The sequence below is a fragment of the Sorex araneus genome, chromosome 3 (assembly GCF_027595985.1).
Source record: "Sorex araneus isolate mSorAra2 chromosome 3, mSorAra2.pri, whole genome shotgun sequence".
NCBI lineage: Eukaryota > Metazoa > Chordata > Mammalia > Eulipotyphla > Soricidae > Sorex > Sorex araneus.
This window is the reverse complement of record NC_073304.1, coordinates 22,359,207-22,383,155: the sequence shown is the minus strand read 5'-3', so window position 1 is coordinate 22,383,155 and position 23,949 is coordinate 22,359,207. Positions and strand designations below refer to the sequence as shown.

At 36.1% G+C, this 23,949-nt stretch overlaps 1 protein-coding gene across 19 annotated transcripts in view; it reads left to right on the top strand.

Annotated features, from left to right (window-relative positions):
* NRXN3 (neurexin 3) overlaps nt 1-23,949 on the top strand; it is a 1,748,572-nt gene that overhangs the window by 880,918 nt on the left and 843,705 nt on the right. For all 19 annotated transcript variants that reach the window (XM_055133160.1, XM_055133157.1, XM_055133153.1 and 16 more), the window contains one exon: nt 1,818-1,937. In XM_055133160.1, coding sequence (XP_054989135.1) covers nt 1,818-1,937 — 120 coding nt within the window. The remainder of the gene's footprint in view (nt 1-1,817; nt 1,938-23,949) is intronic.

Genomic DNA, 23,949 nt, shown 5'->3' with positions numbered 1-23,949 from the left:
TCCCCTGAGCACCGCCGGGAGTAATTCCTGAGTGCAGAGCTAGGAGTAATCCCTGTGCATCACCGGGTGTGACCCAAAAAGAAAAAAATAAAAAAAAAATAAAGAAAAACAGGAATAATAAATAATGAAAATAATATATAATTTTCCTATACTTTAAATAATTTCCCTTTGCTTTCATGGGCATTTAAGAACAGTCCTTTCCACATGGTGAATCAATAAAAGAATTAAAAAAAAAAAGAACAGTCTCCATTTTACCTATTGCAGCAATATATACAGTACAATGCTGAATCTCTAATTTTTGTCTATATTTCAATTTCCTCTATGTTTGAGAAACATAAAAAAAATCAGTACCTATAAGATACAAAACACCAATTTATTCTCTACTGTTATACAAACTTTTCCCAGCCATGCCCCCCCCTTGTTTCCTCCTCCATCTCTTCTTCCTTCTCCTCCTCCTCCTTCTCCTCTTCCTTCTCCTCTTCCTCCTTCTTGTCAAGTATATTTGAAATGTCACAGAGTGGGCTTTATGGACTTTTAATGTCATTTAAATTTTTATATTTAAAATTTCAAAGTCTCTAATTTAGTGTGTTGGTGGGAGGAACCCAGTAATTTTCTTTTGTACTTTAACAAGGTCCTCAGTGATGTTAGTAAAAAAAATAAAACATGAGAACATTGACTAAGAAATTGGGTTAAGGGGCTAGAGCAATAAGACAGTGGGTAGGGTGATTTCCTTGCATGTGGCCTACCTGGATTTGATCCATGGCACCATATATCGTCCCTCTTGCCGGGATGATCTTTGAGCACAAAGCCAGAAGGAAGCCTTGAGCTGTGCCAGGTTTGGCCCTGAAAGAGGGACAGAGAGAGGGAGACAGAGGGATATATAGAGAGAGAGAGAAAGAGAGAGGGGAGAGAGAGGAAAGAGAGAAAAAGAAAGAGACAGAGAGAGGAGAGAGAGAAAGAAAGAGACAGAGAAAGAGAGAGGAGAGAGAGAGGAAAGAGAAAAAGAAAGAGAGAGAAAGAGAGAGATTGGGCTAATAATTTTACTCCCTTAGTTGAAAATCTTTCATTTACTAAGTTATAATTTTTGTAAATTATTTTATCTCTCCAAGCTTGTTATTCTTTAAATCTGTGAAATGGAGATAATTATAAGTTATATTACTCATCCTGTACAGTCTCTGGAGAGCTTCATGAGTTATCATACACAAACCTTAGTTCTCAGTACCTAAAAGTTACAAAACACTGATTTATTCTCTACTGTTCTACACACACTTCCCACCCATGCCCTCCTTGCTTCCTCCTCATTTTCTTCTTCTTCCTCCTCCTCCTCCTCCTCCTTCCCCTCCTCCTCTTTGTCAAGTATATATTAAATGTCACAGAGTCGGCTTTATGGACTTTTAATGTCTTAATTTTAGTGTCATAAAAGATTCCAGGAATCTTTGTGGCACAATTCACATGAATCATGGGAATGCAGTTGAGCATTATACATTTAGAAAGAACGTGTTCCATTCGGGACATCTTTATAGTTTGAAGGGAAGAAATAAAATCCCTTTGCAAAGTCTGCCAAAAAGAGAACAGTGTGTTCAGCCCCCTCCCTTCTGTGTGTAACTGTTGGTAATTTGTGGCTAATTGTGTATATCTGTTGTCTCTTGTATACAACTGAATTCTTATTGCATGATATAGAATTGCCATTTTTGGTGGTTGTGTCTTTGAATGTTTTGAGGCATGAGCATAGTGAATTCAAGTGATGGTTATGAATCTTATTGTCTTTAACATTTCTCCTTCATCTTTTCTACCCTCCCCTTCTTATGCATTGTTAGGACCAAGTACCACCTGCCAGGAAGATTCCTGTGCCAACCAGGGAGTGTGCATGCAGCAGTGGGAAGGCTTCACGTGTGACTGCTCTATGACTTCATATTCTGGAAACCAGTGTAATGACCGTGAGTACAACTTTTTCAGATCTGAGATTTTTTTTTTAGAGTTAAGGGGTCAGAGGAAACTTACAAGATATTATGAGGAAGTGACAGTCTTCTGAGAGACTAATAAGCATGTTTCTCCTCCACTTGGAAAATAAAGGACTAGTGTGCTTAGGTGAAGAGAAAAGAGGTGTTTTTAAGAATACAGCATGACTTTTAATTGTACCATTTTTTAAATTTATGTTAGATTAGTTATGATGGAAAATCATAATTTTCAGGCAATATTATTTATTCTAGGAATTTCAGTTCCCCTAATTAAATAATATAAATGGTTATTTGGAGACTTTCCCATTTGTATTGACTAGTGGTTAGAGGCTATTTAAGGAATGTAGCTTTTGCTCAAAAAGCTTGAATTTAGAGAATTTCTTGGGCCTTCCAACTGATGAAAATATTCAGAGTTTATTGTTATCTTTTCTAATTAGGAATGTTTTAATAGTCTAAGTAATCTTTCCAGTGTAAAGAACTCCCCTCTTGCTTAAAGTGTTTTTTATATCTACTATACATAATAATATTTATATTATAATATATATGTATATGAACATATATAGCCAGTTTGTTATATGTACATTTATTTATACATATGTATATATGTCTGTATATATATACATATATATATATTTGCACTGGTTTATTATGGGAGAGAGCCAATGACTATTTAGTCCACTAGTGAAGTTTAGACCTGGAAGCTGGCTTAATCTAAGAGATTGATTGCTTGAAGGTGAACCTAGCCCTGATTTCTAGAGTCTTCAAGTTCTGTGGGAATTTATAATATATATTCTATGTCCATTTCATGCCATTTTTCTAATGTAGGCATTCTTAAACATAAAAAAACAATTCTTGAAATTTCTGATTACCTATTGCAGACACATTTTTTTAAGTGCTTGCTTAACGGGCCCTGATAACCTTTGAAACCTCTTTCTTGGCCTTCCTAGGAGGAGTTTGTTTTTCAATATGAGCTCAGTCTTTTGGTCTATTCATGTATAAAAGAGATGCTTGTTATATGGGTAAATAGCAAACTCATACTTCTGCCACATGGGAGCAGGTATCAATTATCATTTAGAGTACCATCTGTATCACATTTGTGTGACTTGATTGCTTTTTTTCTCACCTTTTTCTGTGTGAAGTTGTCATTTGTTCTTTGCACTTCTTTCTTAGCTTTTTGTCTTATGTGCCCCATCAGTCCCTTAAGACCAACAAAGTGAACAATAGTGGTAGACTGATAGTGTGGGAGAAATCTCTTTGATACTCGATCTAAGTATAAGCATATGGTTCTAGCTCTATAATACAAAGTATATACTCTGCAGAGAATTTTGGCGCAAGATTGCTTTATCCTTGTATTTTGTGCTGCTGAATGTCATATTTTTGTGCTTATTATTGGAAATATCATCCCATGCTGAAACATGAAGTATCGGATTCATTTGAACACCTGGGATATTGTATAATATTCTTTCTTACCTCACTATAATTTGCTTGCATAAGATGGTTTCCCCTCTCCCCCAAACGGTGGCAAATGCTTCTTTATCCTCACAAGTTTATTCCAAATCCCATATACAACCACGCCCAGTAGACAGTGGTGAGGAGATGGAACCAAAGACCTACAGAAAGGTAAGTTCTTCTAACTTATGAATGTGAGCAGGGGTCAGAGGTAGGTGTTTTTCTCTCCTTGACATCTTCCTTTTGACACTCTAGTCAGGTATTGCTTTCTGCTAAAAACCATAAAATATTTTCTGTATTTCTGTTGCTATTTATGATTCCTCTGAAAGAAGATTGATTCTCAGTCCCAAATGAGAACTATTGCATTTTCTGTCATGAGCAATGGCTGCTATGCAGTGAAGCTCTCACTAGACTTGCTCTTGGGAAAGGTCAACATTCTTTTATGGCAGCAGCTTCAAGACCTTCAAAACTAATGCTAAGAAATCCACACCTAGGGTAACATATTGGGCTTTATTAAGGTAATAATGCAGTTAAATGTCTGGTTGTAGATAACCTCTGATCCTAAATCACTTAAAAAACAACAACCAGCATTTCTACTCCCTGTTTGAAAAGTAGAACATCATTTATGTGATTATATGAGTATGTGAAAATATGAACACATATGTTTTAATTTTAGATTGTGAGTTATATAGAGAGTTTAGATAAATAGTATATCACTGTAAAGTTTGGATATAAACTCTTACATAATTCAACCAAACATATCAAAAGTATGCTGCTTAAAATTGCTATAGTGACTGACCCTGTATCTAATGTTTGTCCTTTAAAATATTGGGAAAGTTTTTTTTTTTAGAATCTAGCTTTAGAGAAAGTCTACTGTATCTAGTAAATTAGGATTACTGTTTTACAACATAGATAATTATTATTTTCTGTGCAATCTTGACCTATAGATTTATAATTTGCTACCTTATCAAAAAGTCTTCAAAAATAATTTATCTGATATTGCTTTACATTTTTTAATTGTTATTTTGCTTTCTGGAATATACCAGGAGGTGCTCAGGGCTTATTCCTGGCTCTGCATTAGGGATCACTCTAAGAAGAGCTCAGGGTGTCATATGGGTGCTGTGGATTAATCCTGGGTTGGCCATTTTCAAGGCAAGCATCCTATTTGCTTTACTACCACGCTGGCACACTCTATCTGATATTCTACGTATCTATTTGCATTACCGAGTCTTGATAGCTTAGCTTTCATCAGCAGCAGAGCACTAACTCTCAGTGTCATCAGCAAAGTTGAAAAGTTAATTATTTCTCTTTTAAAAATTATTTTATTATAGTTTAGGCAACATGGATACAATAGTGTTAGTGTTATGGGATTGTTGTTCAGTGTTACTCTCCTGATTATTATTGGCAAAAGCTGTGTGGAAATTTTTAATGGGCAAATAATTAAACAGAATAGTAAGAAGGATGAAGCAAGAGGATTGTGGAAAAAAAGGCAGAAGTGGAATTTTAAATGGAGGAGCTCTGAAAGCATTAATACTTGCTTTGGTTACATGCAGACTACAGGTGACCAACTTGGACCTAGATAATAGTGTTAGAAGTATAAAATTTCATCAAGGAAATTTGTGCTTTACCCAACTCTTGAAATTACCATATTCTTTAAAATGATTTGTGTCTCTAAGAAGTGTGTTATTTCTTTTTAAGTTGCCATAAGATCATATGAATTGATTAGAAATTCAATGTAATAGCAAAATTCTAGTGGGAGATTGGTGGGGGGAAGTTTTGGCCTTTCTGATTTTCTCAGGCTTAATTCTCCATAAATTGATTTATCCATCTTAATTTATCCACATACATCTAAAAATAAAAATATACTCAGTAGGGAAATGACTAGGTTTGGAGAGTTCAGTTCTTCATATGTCAAAAGTTATATCTTGGCCCGACTTTCAAGTTTCTTAAGAAAACCATACATTTTAGAGTGTTTTTCATTTTTGTCAAAGGTTATTTTTTTGTCATTTATGATACTTTTTTACTGCTAGCTGCTTGAATTTTGTTGCCTAACAATTTTTTAAAGTGTTGTCACATAAATATGGCTTCCATCAGTAGTTTACATTTAAACTCGAATTTTGCTTATTTATTTAGAGGTTTTGAGAATTGAACCCAGCATCTTACACATGTGAGTCACATGATTTCCTGTCCAGTAGTTTACATTTATTTGTTTGTTTGGTTGTGGATCACACTCAACTGAGGGTTTACTCCTGACTCTGGGTTCAGGGGTCACTCCTGGTGGTGCCACAGTCCAAATCAATGTAGGGAACATACACATATAAAAAAAACGAATTTAGGATGAGTAGCACAAAATTAGACAATTTAAACTATTGATTCCGTGTGTGTGTGTGAGAAAGAGAGTGAGAGAGGTAAAGAGAATGGTAGAGAGATAGAGATAGAGAGAGATAACATTTTATAACATTTTTGTTTAATAGAAACTAGTGCACTTCAGGTTTATTCTTATAAAGGTAGCAGCAAATGTATATCATGTATTGCCTCTGGCTGTCTACTTGGATAAGAGTTATTTCTTTGTATTTGATAGAAAACAATAAACTTCTATTTGGAAACTAAGTATGATTAATTTATTAATTGTCTTTTTTTCATTTTAAGATCTGACCTCCCAGCGCTTCATTTAATGGTAAAATCAGAGCACGTTTCCATAAGTGACTTTAGGGCTATGTTGAAACAACAGACAAAATTACTCCACTAGAAGTTCATGTAGAATCCAATAAGCTGTTTCTAAGAACACATGTTATGTTCCTCAAGTTCTGAAAAATTCCAAACAGAAGAGGTGAACATCTTAACAGGAATTTTCTACTTAATGCCAACTCACTGTCACAATAGTATGATGGCATTTTGGGAACCATGAGATAAATTAAATCTTACAAGGGTTCTTCTAAGGAAAAATATAGCATAGGAACATAGAAATACTTTCTCTCTCTCATATATAGTTTTGCATATATATGTGTATATATATGTATATAAAATCATATAGATTTTGCATTTTAACCAGTACATTAAATCAGAATTGAGGGCTTTGGGCAAGATTAGAAGAATTGAAAATCCTTTGCCTATATCATATGAACTGCCACTTACACTGTCAGCTTATGGGTGCTGTTTTTCAATCTTTTAATATCCTGTAAAAAGTTTTACAAAATCAAACTAACTGACATATTTTCCACATATCCAGGAGAGTTGTTATTTTGTTGACTTTTTAAAAATACAGATTTAAAGGACATCACATATATCCATTCACCAGAAATTAATATTTTAGCCAGTCCCTGGTAATTGTTAGGGCTTGTGTATAATTCTGAGATTGAATTATTTCTTTTGTGTTCTGGAGAAGTGAATGTGGCACATGAGTTCTTAACAAGAATATCCTGGGTGTGGAAATTAGGTGTTTGTAGTGACTTTATGGGATAAAGAGTGGGTGCCATGCGTGGGTCCTCAGTCCACACTCAGCACCCAACTACCTGTGTTACATTACTAGTCAGACGTTGTGGGCTACTTGTTGGAGAAATTGCTTGGTTCACACTGGCATGTGATAATAGATGTTCTTTGCTTGCAGCAAATCAATAGCGAGCAGCTGTGGATCATGCAGACAGTGGAGTGTGAAGTGCCTTTTCAGACAGTTTTCTGCTGGAGTGGCTGTTAAGCGGCACTGTTGGTTATTGATTGGCCTTTTGCTTTTTATTTATTGTGTGGGTTTATTTATTTTTTAATGTAGGTTGGTGTATTGATCAAATCTGTTAAAAACACATTTTCAATTCAGGCTTTAGAAAAAAAAAACAATATATGCATTACTTAGTGGATAAACCAGAGGATGGATATGTGCATGCTAATTTTGTCTTTTTCCTCCATGTGTGTACCCTGGGATTATGTTATATACTTGTGTTGGTACTTGCATAGCAATAATTACCAGGGACATCTGACTATAATATGTCCATCTATTTGTGATGTGTTTTTCTTTCCATCTTCCTGTCCAGAAAATAAGCTATTTTGAGAAATAAGGTATTTGAAAAAGTTCACTATGAAGGGAATTGTTTGCCATTTTAAATACACTTTATCACTTATTCATTCAGTCACTCATCAATCATGCATTCCGTATTTGCAACTATATTCATGAATGAGATAAAGTCCTGTTCTTGAAGATAGTGCGGCCTAATGGGAATATATATGTATGAAAATGTTTCATTAGGAATATAAAGAGTAATACTGAGGGAACATAAAGTAGCAGGGTCAACTGCTCCAGGGGATTACATTCTATCCAGAAAAACTGTTGCTACTAGTAAAGTGTTCATTGACAAATATGTCACTGTATCACTGTCATCCCTTTGTTCATCAATTTATTCCAGCGGCCACTAGTAACATCTCCATTCATCTCAGCCCTGAGATTTTAGCAGCCTCTCCTTACTCGTCTTTCCCAACAATTGGAGGCTCTTTCAGTATCAGGGGAATGAGATATATTATCATTACTATTTTTGGCATATCATACACCACAAAGAGCTTGCCAGGCTCTGCTGTGCAGGCAGGATACTCTCGGTAGCTTGCCGGGCTTTCCAAGAGGGATATATATATATATATATTGGATATATATATATATTGGATAAATATATATATATTTATTTATTTATTTCCCCCTATAATGATGTGTTGTGTGGCCACAAATGAGTCTTTAAAACTTTTCAAGTATTTTTCAAGTAAGTGTAATGTGAAAGAAGGCTAGAGAAGATTGAAAGCAGTCCAGCAAGCAGAGAAGAATATGCTTTATTCACTGCCAGTGTTCTGGATATCTTTCAGTCTCTAATCTAAGCAATCATATTGTTAAGATCATATACTATTTAAAACTGTGATTTGTGGGGTCTGAAGGTTAGCACAGCAGGTAGAGTACTTGTCTCACACAAACCAACTCTGGTTCAATCTTCTTCATCCCATGCGGTACCCTGAGCATTTCCAGGAATAATTCCTTAGTGCAAAGCCAGGAATAATCCCTGAGTATCACTAAGTGTGCCCCCCGCCCCCCAAAAAACAAAAATAAGTAACTTACTTTTTATTGTTCTACTCTGTATGGTACACATTTATGAAGGTTAAAAACAACTCTCATAGTTCCTCATTTCCTTTAGCAAATGTATATTCTGGGACTCAGTTCACTGGGGAAGAATCTCTTACTTTGCATCCATCACTGCTTCTTTGGTGTCAGGTCTAATAGGGCCTACACTTAAAAAAATAATCAGTCAGGTGGTTGGGAAGATAGTGTAGTTGGTAAGGTGCTTGCATGCAACTGACCCAGGTTTGATCCTCAGCAAATTGCCATTTTAAATACACTTTATCACTTATTCATTCAGTCACACTCAGGAGTGATCCCTGAGTGCAGAGCCAGAAGTAAACCCTGAACACTTCTAGATATGGTCGCCCAAAGAAAATAATGTTTAACTGAATTATTGTTATACATTCACCTGGGGCATTTACTTATTAAGAAAAAAATGTATAAGATGTATATAACATATATTGCATATAAATTGTAAATAATTTCATAATATAGTCATTACGTTAATTGACTTTAGTATCAAAATGGTTTAAATACCAATCCTAATTGAACATTATGAAACTGGGCTAGTAACAGACATTTGAAGCTTTTATATAGCTATAGAGTGTGATAGGTATCTAAAAATTTAGATATAGTGATGGTCTTCATTATAACTAATGATAATTGACATTATTCAAGTCCTTATTAAGTTCCTAAAATCTGCTAGGAACTTTATGAATTTGTCAGCTCTTTAACCATCTCATCAGTACAAAATACTGATATCCATGTCCCAATTTTGATAATGAGAAAACTGAGGCCATAGACTTAGGAATAAGGTGAGTTAGGACTTGGATAGAGTTTGAGTTTACATGAAACTCAAGCTTGCCTGAAAATCTCTCTTCTTGGTCCTTATGTAATTTTTACTACTTAGTTATTATCAAAAGTAAGTACAACTTCATTTCTTTACTACTTACTGTGCTAGAGTGCAAAGTTCCAGATGGGTCAGTCTTTGAGACAACCAACTTATCTAAGATACATGGATAAAAAAGGCAAGTTCTATCCAGGAAAGTTCTATACAGTGTTCTTGGGTATTACTTATATCATAATCTGTCATTCTGAATACTTAAAAGCAGTAAATTTTCAACCTCAAATTTAATGACCAATGCTGGCTTGTAGGTCTTAAAAACTACTGCTTTTGATCTTTCTATCTTCATACTTAGATGAGACTATTTTGATGTAGAATTCTAGTCACAGTATCTCATCCATATGTTCACATTTTCCAAATACATACATTTTTAATCTCTGTCAACATAGATCATCTAGTTTCCCTTCCCTCCATATAATAATAATGCCAATATATGTCACATAAGATTATATCATTGATATGGGGTGAACAATCTGTGGTGAAACATTGCCTCTATCAAGATTAATAGGTTGATAACTCTATTACCTTCAACATGTTAATAAATTTCTTTGTGTCTCTAGAGTGTGAATATTTATAGATTCTATTTCATATGACTTTTATAAAGTTAAGTTAAATTCACGATTGTGAAGTTTATAATAGTCCATGTATCAGAACCTACAGAACTATTGGCCACTGATGCAAATTTTAAAGAAAAACTAAAAATATGGCATGCACAAATCTTATTCTTCTAAAGTGATAAACCCATCTCTGATAAATCTAGAAGAACATCTAACAAAGGGAAACAACAGGATGATAAAGTCATAAACAACAAGATGCAAAAGAAGACCTGGAGAATTACAGGCATTTAGAAGCAATATTGAAATACAGAGTTAGGTTTTTAAAAAACTTGTTAAAGTTTCACACAACCAAAGGCCTTAAACTTTAGTGTTACCTTTCTACCAATCATAAATGCTATCTCACAATTTGTGTACCAATTAGTTGTAAATATCTATGGTCAACATAATCTTGAATTTCCACAAAATTAAATGTGTTTTGGTGAATGTGTTAAATAAGCAATGTCCTTATATGGCATCAAAGGACATATGGCTTTATCCTCTACTTTATTTTAAGTTTTGAATAATACTTTTGGGGAGTATAATTATGCTCTCTCCAGTTTCAGGTCCTTTATTACTTTGAGTATATCTTACATGATCATCTCTTTATCCACTAACTTGTCTGCCAGTAATGGTGCTAAACATTTTAAATTTTGTCCTTTAAACATAGTACATTTACATTAAGTTTGGTTACTTAAAGCTATTAAATAAATATTATTCTAATTTTAGAGATCAGTGACCCAAGATACATTGAAGCCAAGTGATGGTCTCAAAGTCTGAAATCTACAGATATTCTTATACAAATAAAGGAAAAATATTCAGTGCTAAAGTTAACTATGATCGCCTCATCAACCACCCTCCAGAACTCACAGCTGCTTCTCCTGGAAGGGAGCATAAATGAGGCCCCCATAGTCATGCCACCGGACTCTGCACCAGGGGTGCCCCAAAGGGGAGTGGGTGAGAGCCCTTCCCACCCCAAGGGACCCGGCACCAGCAGCCGACTTCTACTACCCCATCGCTGCCACACTCCACACACTGGGGCCAAGCCTCATGCATGAACATATTCCTGGACACATCATCATAAAGGGAAATATATATATTATGTATATTATATATATATGTATATATTCCTCTCAGAGAGCCCGGCAAGCTACCAAGAGTATCCCGCCCTCATGAAGAGCCTGGCAAGCTCCCCATGGCATATTCAATATGCCAAATACAGTAACAATAACAGGTCTCATTTCCCTTACCCTGAAAAGAGCCTCCAATGGTTGGGAAAAACGAGTAAGGAATGGCTGCTAAGATCTCAGGGCTGGGACGAATGGAGATATTACTGGTGCATGCTTGAGTAAATGGACGAACAACGGGATGACAGTGATGAAAGTTAAGTACAAATCTTGGGCTGTTGAATGACTTAAGAGTAATTCAAGGAAAACTTCTTATGAAAACTCATCAGAAGAGATTAGGATTTAAGTTTAGTGTAGCTGCAGCACTTAGTTACTTTGATTGCTTTGGTTATACTGTCATTTCTAATTTACATATTCTGTGGGAGGAGCACATTTTTAAAAATTTTAATTTCATTTTATGTATGGGCTTTTTAATAAAATAATCTGCTTAGTTAACAGAATTAAGAAGGTCCACTATAGCATGGTGATTCAATAAAAAATTAAAAATTTAAAAAAAACAGAAGGTCCACGATACCAGTGCCATATGTAAAATTTAGTAGGCAGGGACTGAATTCAGAGGAGTAAAGGAAAATGGGAAAAACAATTTTTACCTTGGTCAGTAAGATCCAGAATGTAAGAAAACTCTGAAAGAAGTGCTCGTGAGTGAGCAGAAGTAAAGGTAACATATGAAATTATTCCATTGCATTTGTGTTTTCCTCATGTGCCTGCTCATATTCAATGTAGACCCCCCAAAAAAATAATAGCAGCAATGGCAGTTCCATTCAGGGTCCTCTGAGAGTGAATGTGATTTGATGGTAACACTTTCACAGGTGTAAGTTTTCACTTATTGCTAAACAGGAATCCATGGGAATTACACTTGCTTACCCATTCCCCTGAACCAGGAAGGGACAATTTTGGTTCAATAAGTTATTGGATGCAATAGCAAAAATCTAGGGCCTTTAAGGCTCCTTCCCCTACATAATAAGGCTTTCCCCCCTATCACCACAATCTATTACAGAACAATTTTACCTGTGCATAACTGTATCCTTACACGACAGTTCAGAAACTCTGGAGATTTTGGCAAGAAAGGATACAGACAAGAGAGAAAAAAAAAGGATCTAGACATTTCCATTTTTTCGCTAAAGAAGAAAACTGTATATTGTTTGTTCATTTTAATTCTGGTACCTAACAGCATTCCTTCTGGCAAGAAAACTCCTACACTAGTAGAAACGATACTTGTTTCATGACAAGAACATTAAAACCACTCCATCTTTGAAAATATAAAATTCCTATTCACTCAACAAAAATATGTGCACACCTATTATGAATTTTTAGTCATAGATATTCTGAAACAATAGGTGTTTATTTCCTTGAACTTGTATGTATTTTCAACAGTGAGAGAGAGTATATAATTTTAATGAAAAAAAAACTAATGAAAAATAAAGTGTCTTAAAAATATAAGTTCTTCATTTATATAGAACTTTCTCAAAATAATAAGTGCACACCAGTGTCTAAAGATCAAAATAAGGATACTCAATGAATAAAACAGCTCATAGCATAAAACTCCTCACTTCCCTGCAATTACTCATTTCATTTTGTTTGAAAACACTTCCTAATTTCATTTGGCAAAGAGACAGGTCAGACAGGCATAGATCCACAATATAAAAGCAGGAGAGGGGAAAAAAAACTATACTTCTTGGGTAAGATAATAAGAATGGTAGCTGCACAAACCAAATCAATCCCTGGAACCACTGAGCTTAATCAAGTGTTATCAGAGAGAGTGGGGGGAAAAAGTAAGGCAGACTAATAACATAAATGGAAATGAGGAAATATTAGATATATATTTGCAGTTACTTAATTAGTATTGTGCAGCTTCTTGAACTGCAGACATTTTTCTTGACTGTAGAACTCCTATAACTGTACTTTAAGGATATCTACATCTCCAATCATGGAAAAATATAAAATAGATATTAGAATATTAGACAGTGCCAGGGCTATTTTAGGATAATGTAAAACCTCAAATTATATGGACATGTAGCTTAACAGTTCATTTTTATTATTATTATTATATATTTTTTTGCTTTTTGGGTCACACCTGGCAATGCACAGGGGTTACTCCTGGCTCTGCGCTCAGGAATCACCCCTGGCGGTGCTCAGAGGACCATATGGGATGCTGGGAATCGAACCCTGGTTGGCCGCATGCAAGGCATGCAAGCCCTACCTGCTGTGCTATTGCTCCAGCCCCTTAACAGTTTATTTTTTATTGGGGCTGCTCAGTGTTTATTCCTGATGCCGAACTCAGGGATCACTCCTGATGGGCTCAGGGGAATATATGTGCTGCCAGGGATTGAACTCAAGTCAGCCACATGTGAGGCAAATACCTGACCTGGTGCACTATCCCTCCAGACCCATGACATGGTTTAATTTAAAGGACACCACATTCTGGGTCACACTGTCATTCTCTCTCTCACCCTCTACCCACCCCACCCCACTCTCAACCTGCACCCTCTGCATAGAGAGGTATAAAAATGAAGTCAGGTGGGAACAAACAGGTTTATGTCTACTTATAGGTTAGGCAGAGTAACAGAATACTAAATCTAAAATAGAGTCGGAACAATCAAGGGAAGAACTTGAAATAGTGATTTGCAAGACAGTGGGGATCAAGCAAAGTCATAGAGTGATTGTCAGGAGGAGGAAGACAAAAGAGATGCGTCCTAAGACTGGCCCAGTTTACTGTCTTGAGAGAAAAAGGCGGCCCCAGATGTTCACCAGAATCCTTTAGTTGAGAAACTAAAACTGAGCAATAAAAGAGAACAAAGCAGGTAGAATGTGCAGTGGCTTAATATTCTTAAGTATGTTATAGAGAGTTAAAGAACATGGAAATCACACACACATTCAAGAGTCTAAATAACTCATGGTGATTTGCTAATAATTTTTTTTAAAAAAAGAGTCCACAAAACTCACATATGCTGATGCAAATTCAACCTACAGCATCCATGGAAAGGAGGTGTGACAAGATAGAAAATGACTGTCCTTCCTCTTAATGGGGGTATTGATCATGTCCCTATGAATATTTGTCACAAGTTTCTTAATATCTGTGCATTAACTCAATGTAAAATCTAACTTCATCAAAAAAATCATACCATCCAAAGGGAAAAAAAAGTAAAGTGAGAAAACAAGTGAATGGAACCAAATTATATCTAATAGTTCTATTTTGCAAAAGAACATAAAGTCGTTTACATTCTTTACCTTCAATATAAATGCAAATAAATGTAGATGAAAATATATGTAGGAAATTACAAGTGTATATTGAGAAATACATTAAAATTTTACCTGTTTGTGACTAACAAGGTAATATAAAATTATCTCCTGTGAACCAATAGGCTCTCAGCAGATTATTGCCATCACCATCAATAAGTAACTAGCCAAGCACACCAGAAATAAACGGGCTATAATTAAACATAAGCAATAAAAAAGTTGACAAATATAACATGCTGAAGATGGTAGAAATAAAATTCGTGAGGGCACAGATTTGAGCAACTCATAATAATCCCTGACAAGCTACAGGGGCTCTTATTTGTGAAAACTATTTCTCCTTGAACCATAGGGCCAAGTGTCAACTCTGATTTGTAAAAATAAATGCCTTCCCAGAGTATGAGTCCAAGTTTATTCTCACAAAGGGTTATGCAAAATATAAGCTGCGAACAGTCCTGCCCATTACTGAATCTGTTTCCTATTGCGTGTACATTAAATAGCAGTAGTAGGATGTATTTTAGAACCAAAATCGTCCCTTCCTGGTTCAGGGGAATGGGTAAGCAAGTGTAATTCCCATGGATTCCTGTTTAGCAATAAGTGAAAACTTACACCTGTGAAAGTGTTACCATCAAGAAATCTCTTGAAAGGGTTAGTACTATAGAAAAAAGTAGAACATCTCTATCTTAACATCATTCTTCAATTTCTGCTGAATTTCATGTTGACCAAAACTTCTAGATGTGCTCTATTGTGTATTCCCTAAAAATAAAATATGAAGGGGCCTCTGCGGTGGCTCTCTCTCTCTCTCTCTCTCTCTCTCTCTCTCTCTCTCTCTCTCTCTCTCTCTCTCTCTCTCTCTCACCGCCGCCTGGGAGGCCGAGGGCAATGGGCCGGCGAGGAAAGGAATGAGGACCAGGCTGGCTGTTCTCAGTTGCAGTTTATTCCATACCCATCTCCATTCTCCTCTGGTTCTCCTCCTGCTTCTTCCTCCCCCAATGCTACTTCATTCTCCTTCTCAATCCCACTACATTCTCCTTCTGCCCCTCTCATTCTCCTTCTCCTTCTGTCTCTGGATTCCCCAGCCCATTTTTACAGCCTAGTTAAATTCCAAAGCATGAGGGATTGAGGCTTACACATAGGTGAGGTCACAATCAATAGGGGTAAAGCCTTTCCCTCAGGGGATTCATCTTCTAGGTTAGATACACAGCAGGATGACTCCCTCAAGAGCATCCCTTGGGTGTGTTTCTCTTTTCCAACAAACATGCAGGCATTCATAATAATAATCATTTTGTATGGACAGAGTAAGAGATACATTAAGCTTACAGAATGCTTTCCTGAGGTCATCTCAGTCTCAGTCTACAGTGCTCAGGCCAGATTAGTCTTTCCTATCCCTAGCAGGGTCCTAATCTAATCATTACTTTTGGATTATGACAGCATTTGTCCATGACTATACTCTCAACTTATAGTTGAGTATCATGGCACTTCTGCCTGGCCCATTTTGATGCCAGGGTAGCTCACAGCTTGCCCTGGGTCCATTCAGTCCCTTGTTGGGACCCTGCTTTTGGGGTGCTAGGAACTAAGGGCAACTGAGACTTAAATCGAGGAAGCAGATGCCCCGGAGTTTGTGTTGTTCAGAGACAAATTACTCCCAAGTTACAAAAGCATAATATTAACTGTCTTCCTTTGTCCATACAAAAAGGACATTGCTTTAAAAGTAAACTATTCAAAATATATAAGGAGGGGAGAAAGGCAATATTAACGTACAATACAAGTTCAGTGTCTTAGAAGAATCTGACTTTACAAGTTAACAAAATCTGATAGGGGAAAAAGCTGATCAACTGGTTGAGGAAGAGAGCATAGAGAAGTTACAGATAAGCACAGGGGAATGGGAGTGACCTGGGAGCACTGTGATGGGTGTAACTCGATAAACCTAAGCTCCTTGTGGCAAGGGAGAAAAGACAAAGCAATGTTATCCTACACTTTATTCGGAAAATTGTAAAACACAGAAGCTTCTTGAATTTTATATATTCCTAGGTTGCTTGCAACAACTCGATTGTTTTGATAGAATAGAAAACAATTGACTTTGGGAGCTATGTCCTGGGAGGTGGGTTTTTTTGTTTTGTTTTAATCTGCCCTTGACTAGGTCTACAATTGCTATTTTATCCTGTCACACTATATGAATTAAGCCAACTACTTGTTTACATAAATAAAAATGTGCACTTATATGTATATTATAAAGAAACATGTTTCCTTTAAAGTCCTGTTGTTATGAATAATTTTTCTCTCCAAAGTCCTAGCTTTCTGTGTTTTACAGAGTCATGTATGAACTTTTAATGGCATTTCAGCTAACTGGAAGGTTGCATATCTCTATAATTACAGAGGCAATGTGTCATCTTGTACCATAGATAATGTATCTATCTGCCTTTGAAGATATTGGAGGATATTTGGTAGAAAGTTTCTTTTATTGAAAAACTCAATATCTGGGGTGTAATGATATCTTTGAAAAAATGGTTTAGGCACAGAAGCATCATATGGGATTTATTTATCCTTAAGAAAAATCTTTCTTTCTCCTCTCTCTACCCAAAATTCCCACGCACCACCCTCATGTTGGCATCCAAGTATATCATCTAGTTATAGCTCATATCAGTGGTCTAGCACCAGGGGGCTTGGAAAAGGGCCTGAAATTTTATACACGTGTCATCACACAGGCCCACTTCCCACCCTCACCGGCCCCTGAAAAATTCTGATCCAGAGCCAACTGAAAAGAAGATATTAAAAGCACGTGAGTTTATCCAAACAAATTCTTAAGTGTTGGTAGATACTGTATTCCAATCCCCACAGTAAACCCCATGTGTTTGCAACATCCAACTTATTTAATTTGCATGTGGATTAATTTAGCATGTTTTCCTATTATATAAAGTTTAATGAACAATAAACACAGCTATAACCAAATCTCAGAGCTATTTCCCAGTGTGGGGTATCATTTTGCATTTAGTTCTATTTGGTTTCCTAGGTAATATTTGAATGTCACTATATTTTCTCAAGCTGCAAGTCTTATCACATGGCATTTGGTGGATGTCTGGGTGGCATATTCTTTATAGTGCAAGGCAGGAGGGGGTATGATTTGGGAACTCTGCTGAATCCCTGGTAAAGTAGACCATCAAGACAACACAGAATATTTTTTTTAAAAGATTATTTCTTCTGTATCTTGAGAGTTATTTGGATTCCCATTATTGGTTTACTTCCTTTTAATTTTGAAGCCTGTGCTGTTTGCCATTTCCAGAATACCCTCTTCAGTTCCTCTTTTGTCTTACCACTTCTCTTGTCACGAGCCTTCAATGACTCCTTCCTGTTATAGTCAACACTTTACACACATGCAGTTTTCAAAGTCTTTATTCTGTCTCTTGAATTCCTTTTTTTTTTTCATATCCACAGCTTACGTGATCTCTAAGAAGGTCAGTGTCCCTACAGTCCTCTCATATTGGATGATCATTTTGCATTCTTGCACTTGCAGCTCTGATTCTTCTCTTCTTGTAGATTTCCCTCCTTTGGCTCTGGCTTTTCAAATCCTATACACACTTTAGAGTTTAGTCAGAATCTCAGTTTATGGAATTGAATCTTCTCTGGTTTTATTGCTTTCTTCTCCAAAATTCCATTTGCCTTTATAGTCAAAACAACATGGCTTATTATTTAAAGAGAGATTGGTATTTACTTTAAGAGTGAAACACGGGATCAAATCCTGACTTCGTACTTTTCATAGTAGTTTTTTTTTTTTTTGGCAATGAATGCAACTTTGTAATATGTAGCTTGCAAAAGTTTCTAGCTTCAATGTTGGTACTAGGATTAGAAACAGCAGACCTAAAACAGAAATGCAGAATTTAGGAATTAACTTGTTTTTTGGTTTGTTTTGCTTTGCTTTTTAGGATTTCTGGTTGCCATATAAGTTGAAAATGAAATATCAGGCAGAGTATGGATCGATGGTATGGAGCATAGGTTTTGAAACTCAGAACCCTGGGGTTTAATTTTGGGGTTCAATCCCTGTAATTCTGAGTGTGGTTCTGAGTGACTCTAACCACTGAAGTTATAATATACATTGAGCAACAAAATGAAACAAACATGAAAAGAAACCACTTATTAAAGAAAATTATTTTTAAATTATGAAACAATAATTTAAAATAGATTAATGACCATGCTTTCTATCTATACACTCTGAACAGAATCTACTTGCCTATTTTTGTAGTGACTATTCTTGGTTTTTTTTTATGTTTTTTTATGTCCTGTGAGAATTTAAGTGATTGGGTTACTGTGATCACATCATACAATAGATCTGTATATTCTAGATTTATATTTAAATGTATTTCTCATTTTGGATCAGTATAAATCAACCAATATCTGATGTAAGACCTCATTTGCAAGACTTGCTACCTATCCTATAAATATACAGGATTTGCCCCCTATTTTTGGTGGAACTTTTGTTTTGTTTTGTTTCATTTTGTTGTATCAAATTTCCAAGAACATGTATCAGACTTCTAAGAACACAATGAAGAACTCTGGTATGTTCTATAATCTCATGTCTCATTTTGGGTCCTTTCCTGGAATACAAAAGAATTACTGATCAGTGAATCTTTTTTGACTAGAGAACAAGCTATACTCTTGGTTAAGCTTTTGCTCTTCCCGGATGCCTCAATATATTGAGATCCTTCAACCTTGTAGATATTAACTCCTCTTTAAATCTACTAATTTACTGTTTACAGTAGGCCATATATAGTGATGCTGACAGACCTTAACTTTAATCATGAGACCAAGTGCACACGACCTTATAGACAGACTCTTGTTTTTTGTTGTTTTTTTTTTTTTCACTCTTGAAAGGAACAGGGGGCAATGGAGTCTCTGGTTGATTATCTGAACAGTCTAATGAGCTAATTATTGCCTGCCATGGGAAGATGGCTACGGATTGATCTCCAGTGGAGTTTAACTGAACAAGAAACTGTGTGTCAGTAACATTACCACATATCCATTACCCAGGAGTCTCCTTTAATGGGCTCAGCTGCTGAACCCTAGGAGATTAGACCTAAATCATGGTGATTTTGGTAATCAGTTCCAATGAGCAAAATGCTGTTCTGCTATGAAGCTGATAGTGTCTGAGGAAAGGAAATATGAAAGTTAGCCTGCCTAATATGTGGATGGAGGGCTGCTGGACAGAGGATCTGAAAGCGCTATTTGAACCATATGAAAACTAGCATTTCTGAGGGTAATTATATAAGGAATTTGCACATTCAAACTCTAGTTGTTCCAGAGAGCAAAGACTTTAAGGCTTTGCTCAGAGTATTTATTAAAATTTTATTTTGGTTGTGTTTTCAGTGTACATCTAACAGTACTTGTGAACTACTCCTTGTGGTGCTCAGGGGGGCCATATGTGCACTGGGGATTAAATACAGGGCTCCTGCATGGAAAGCTTGAAATCCAGCCCATGAGCTATATCTCTGACCCTAGTTAGGTGTTTAGATGATGAATATTTAAATTTGTTGTAAAGTGTCTTGACAGGTAAAATTTTTTTCTTAATGTTTACTTGCAGAGAACTATGATTTATTAATATTATTTATTTCTAATAACAAATATTTGATAACAAATGATTCATACCACAGATGAATAATGGACATTATATTTTGTATGTATATATACCAAATATACATTAAATATGCATATGTATAAATTCCTGTATTGAATGGCCTCCATAATAGCTTTAATTACTCAAATAAAATCTGGATATACCATATTAATAGAACCTCCCTTGATGTTACCTTCAGTGAAAGATAACCCCGTCTCTCCTATAATTATTTTACTCCTGGAACTGGAGGAAAATTCATGATCGTTTTTCCAAGTTCCACCTATTTTTTTTTTTTTTTGGTTTCTGGGTCACACCCGGCGATGCACAGGGGTTACTCCTGACTCTTCACTCAGGAATTACTCCTGGCGGTGCTCAGGGGACCATATGGGATGCTGGGATTAGAACCCTGGTCGGCTGCGTGGAAGGCAAACGCCCTACCCGCTGTGCTATTGCTCCAGACCCCTTCCACCTATTTTTTTATGCTGACTCTTTGACCCTCATCATCATTTTTGTACACTCTAAGCTGAATACTTTTCTCATATCACTGTATCCTTTGTATTACCCTTAGTGACTTCCATTTTTGTTGTTGTTGTTATAGGTATAAGATTATGCTTATCATATTATTTACATTGGAATGAGCTATTAATGTCTTCTGGTTAAATATCTTAACATCCAGGAATAACTTCATTCCAAATTTATTTTGTGTCCTAACTTATAAATTATGCCCGAGTGCCTAGGTTATAGTTTCCTCACTGATTGCAACACCAAACAGAGAACCAGAGCAGGTAGGGCCCTTGGGCATGTGGCTGACTCAAGTTCAATCCTGAACATTCCATATGGTGCCGACCAGGAGCAATACCTGAGCACTGACCCAGAAGTAATCCCTGAGCACAGCCAGGTGTGGCTAAAAGAAAAACAAACAAAACAAACAAACAGAATGAAAAATCAAAACTGTTTGAACCACCATCCCACAGTGACTCTGTACCCTGGTGCGTTCAGAACTGAAAGCCATGCCCTGCTGATGGACCAAGGAACTGGTCCTCAGGCTGGTAAGCAGTTCGACTTTATTCAGGTCAATCAGAATTATTATAGAGCAATCATAAAAGGTTGGGGGCAGCAATTACACATAGATGTGATTGAACATTAACATAAATATGAATAGATGTAAAGCACTTCCTTCAGGGAAATTCTAAGAGATCCACCCAAGGGCAGTATTTCATCAAGGGGCATATTGCTTTCTCCTTTCCTTTAATGGTAATCCATTTAAACAATCATATTAAACTTACTTCTTGATAATGTTTCTAGTCATTTTGCATAAGCATAGTAACAAATATAGGCTCTTATTTATACCCTAAGTTAAGCTTTAAATGGACTCATGGTAAAGGGTGACTTTTTCTGGAGACATCTCACTTATTTCCCAGACTACAGTTTTCAGATCAACTTAGTTTTTCTCAACCCCAGTTGAGAGAAGAGTCCTTTTCAGTTACTTCTTTCTGGGTCATGACAAAATTTGTTCCATGACCATGATCTTAGCTTATTATCTTATGACCCGTAGGCTGTCCCATGTTGAAGCCAGGGTAGCTTGTGGCTTGCCCCAGGTCCATCCAAGTCTCTAGGTGGGATGCACCTTTTGGGGTATAAAGAACTAAGGTCAAATCTAAGGGCAGTTGAGGCTTAAGTCAGGAGTTAAGATTTTTCAGAGTCAACTTCCCATATTACAAAAGCATAGCATTAACTTTTATAGCATTAACTGTCTTCCTGTGTCTACTCTGAAGGGACACTGCTTTAAAATAAAAAAATAAGCAAAGGACATAAAGGGAAGAGAAATGCAAATATTTCACTTACATATGCAAAATCTAAAACCATCAAAAGGTTTGACTTTATTTATGACTCACAGGCAGAGTAAAACACAAAGGAGAGGTTAAAGTTAAACAGAGAGTATCTGGAGAGCCCCGTGGGAATTGGGTGTGCCCAGGAGCATTGTATTGAGTGTAACTCTACATAAGCTCTCTGTGGGAGGAGAAAGGACAACCCAATGTTAAGCCTAAAATGCTTGAAACTATAATCCAAATAAAAGCCAAAACAAAAATAACCAGAGGCTTCTAACTCTCCCACAGAACTCTCCCAATATTCCCTACCTTTATCTGAAATGCTTGAAGCATTCAAAACTGTTACTTCCTGCCTCCGTTTGAAATATGTGAAATATTTCCTATTTAAATTAGGACATATTTTGAACAGGAGTATGTTTAGATCACTTGCTCAACAGCAGATGAATCTTAATATACTTTAAAACATTATAAAATTGTGATTTAAAAATATGCTTCAAAGGGCTGGAGCGATAGCACAGCGGGTAGGGCGTTTGCTTGCCTTGCACGCAGCCTGCCCGGGTTTGATTCTTCCACCCCTCTCAAGGGTCCGGCAAATTACCAAGAGTATCTTGCCCTCATGGCAGAGCCTGGCAAGCTCCCTGTGGTGTATCCGATATGCCAAAAACAGTAACAAGTCTCACAATGGAGACCTTACTGGTGCCCGCTTGAGCAAATCAGCAATGGGATGACAGTGACAGTGCATCAAAGGCAGAATGAATCAGCTCTTTAGGTTTTGGGTTTGTGTTTTAAAGAAATTGTTTTGAAAATTCTTACGGTACTTGCAGAAGGGCTAATAATGTGCTGTGTCCTAACTATCTTGTTTAGGAGACAGAGAACCCTGTTTCATCACTAGTATTTTCTTCATTTGTTGCTCCCAGCTGCCTGTCAATAGTTGCTAGTCTTTATTGTCAGTTGTTAGTATTGAAGAGTCCTAAAAGTTTGATATTGAGTAAACTTCAGACTTATTGCATAACTGGGATTTTCTCTGAAAAATAAGCCTTAAAAATGCTTTGCCTTTTTTCTCCCCTAAGGACAACAGAAAACAAAACAAATGTGTCGATGATAGGATTAAGTGAGAAAAACTGATAAATCACGGTCATATATTCCCACTGAGAAGAAGGGGGGTCTAGGTCAGCCACTATTTGCCTTTTTTGTAATCCTATAATTTTCTGGTTCCTTGACTTAGAAAGTTTAGGTTCTGTCAAGTGGCTAAAGCAGGACAGCCCAAGGTTACTCTGATTCTCTGTGATTTCATTTTAACATTTCGAAAATAAACCCTACCACTGTTTCATACATTGTTAAGAGAACATAGATAAAAGAATTATTCAGAACTGTGGGAAGGGTCTAAAGATATAGATGATTTTCTTTCAAAAAATTAGAAAAATCATTCTTAAGAATCAACACAATTAAACTCCGCCACCTAAAACCAATTTATAATGAAAAGCAACAGCATGTGATTTTCTTAAAAGCTGAATTTAATTTTTAAATTATGAAAAACTTCCAGCATGCAAAAATTATAGGAAATGTTAAACACCGCTGTCCCCAGGATGTTTATTAACAAGTGTTAGCATTTTACCATATTTGCTTAAGACTATAATTTACTATATCATTTCAAAAATATTTTAATGTTTTTATTAACTCTTGAGACACATGCAAATTATATTTATAATATGTTAATATGTATAAAGTATAGAAGTCACAAGGTAAATATTCATGCACCTATCACCCAAACATTATATATTTCTTTTATTTAAAAAGAAGTCATAATTATGGCAAGTTCACCAGATTAAGCCTCTCTGCCCTCCAAAAATCCTCTACAAAATGAAACTCCTGGGGTTTATGTTCAGATGACTACATTGATTCTGGGATTCTTTCTATTGCTATTCATGTTAGATGGCAGGCATAAGAATAATTTTTAGATAGATTTGAGGACCTAAGAATTGAGTTATAGTCATCGGAAGACAAAAAAAAAACTTATAAATATTTAGCAAAGCATCATTCTTAGAGAAAATGGGTTTTAGGACTCACGTAAGCAGGGAAACAATAAAAAAAAATAATAGCAATT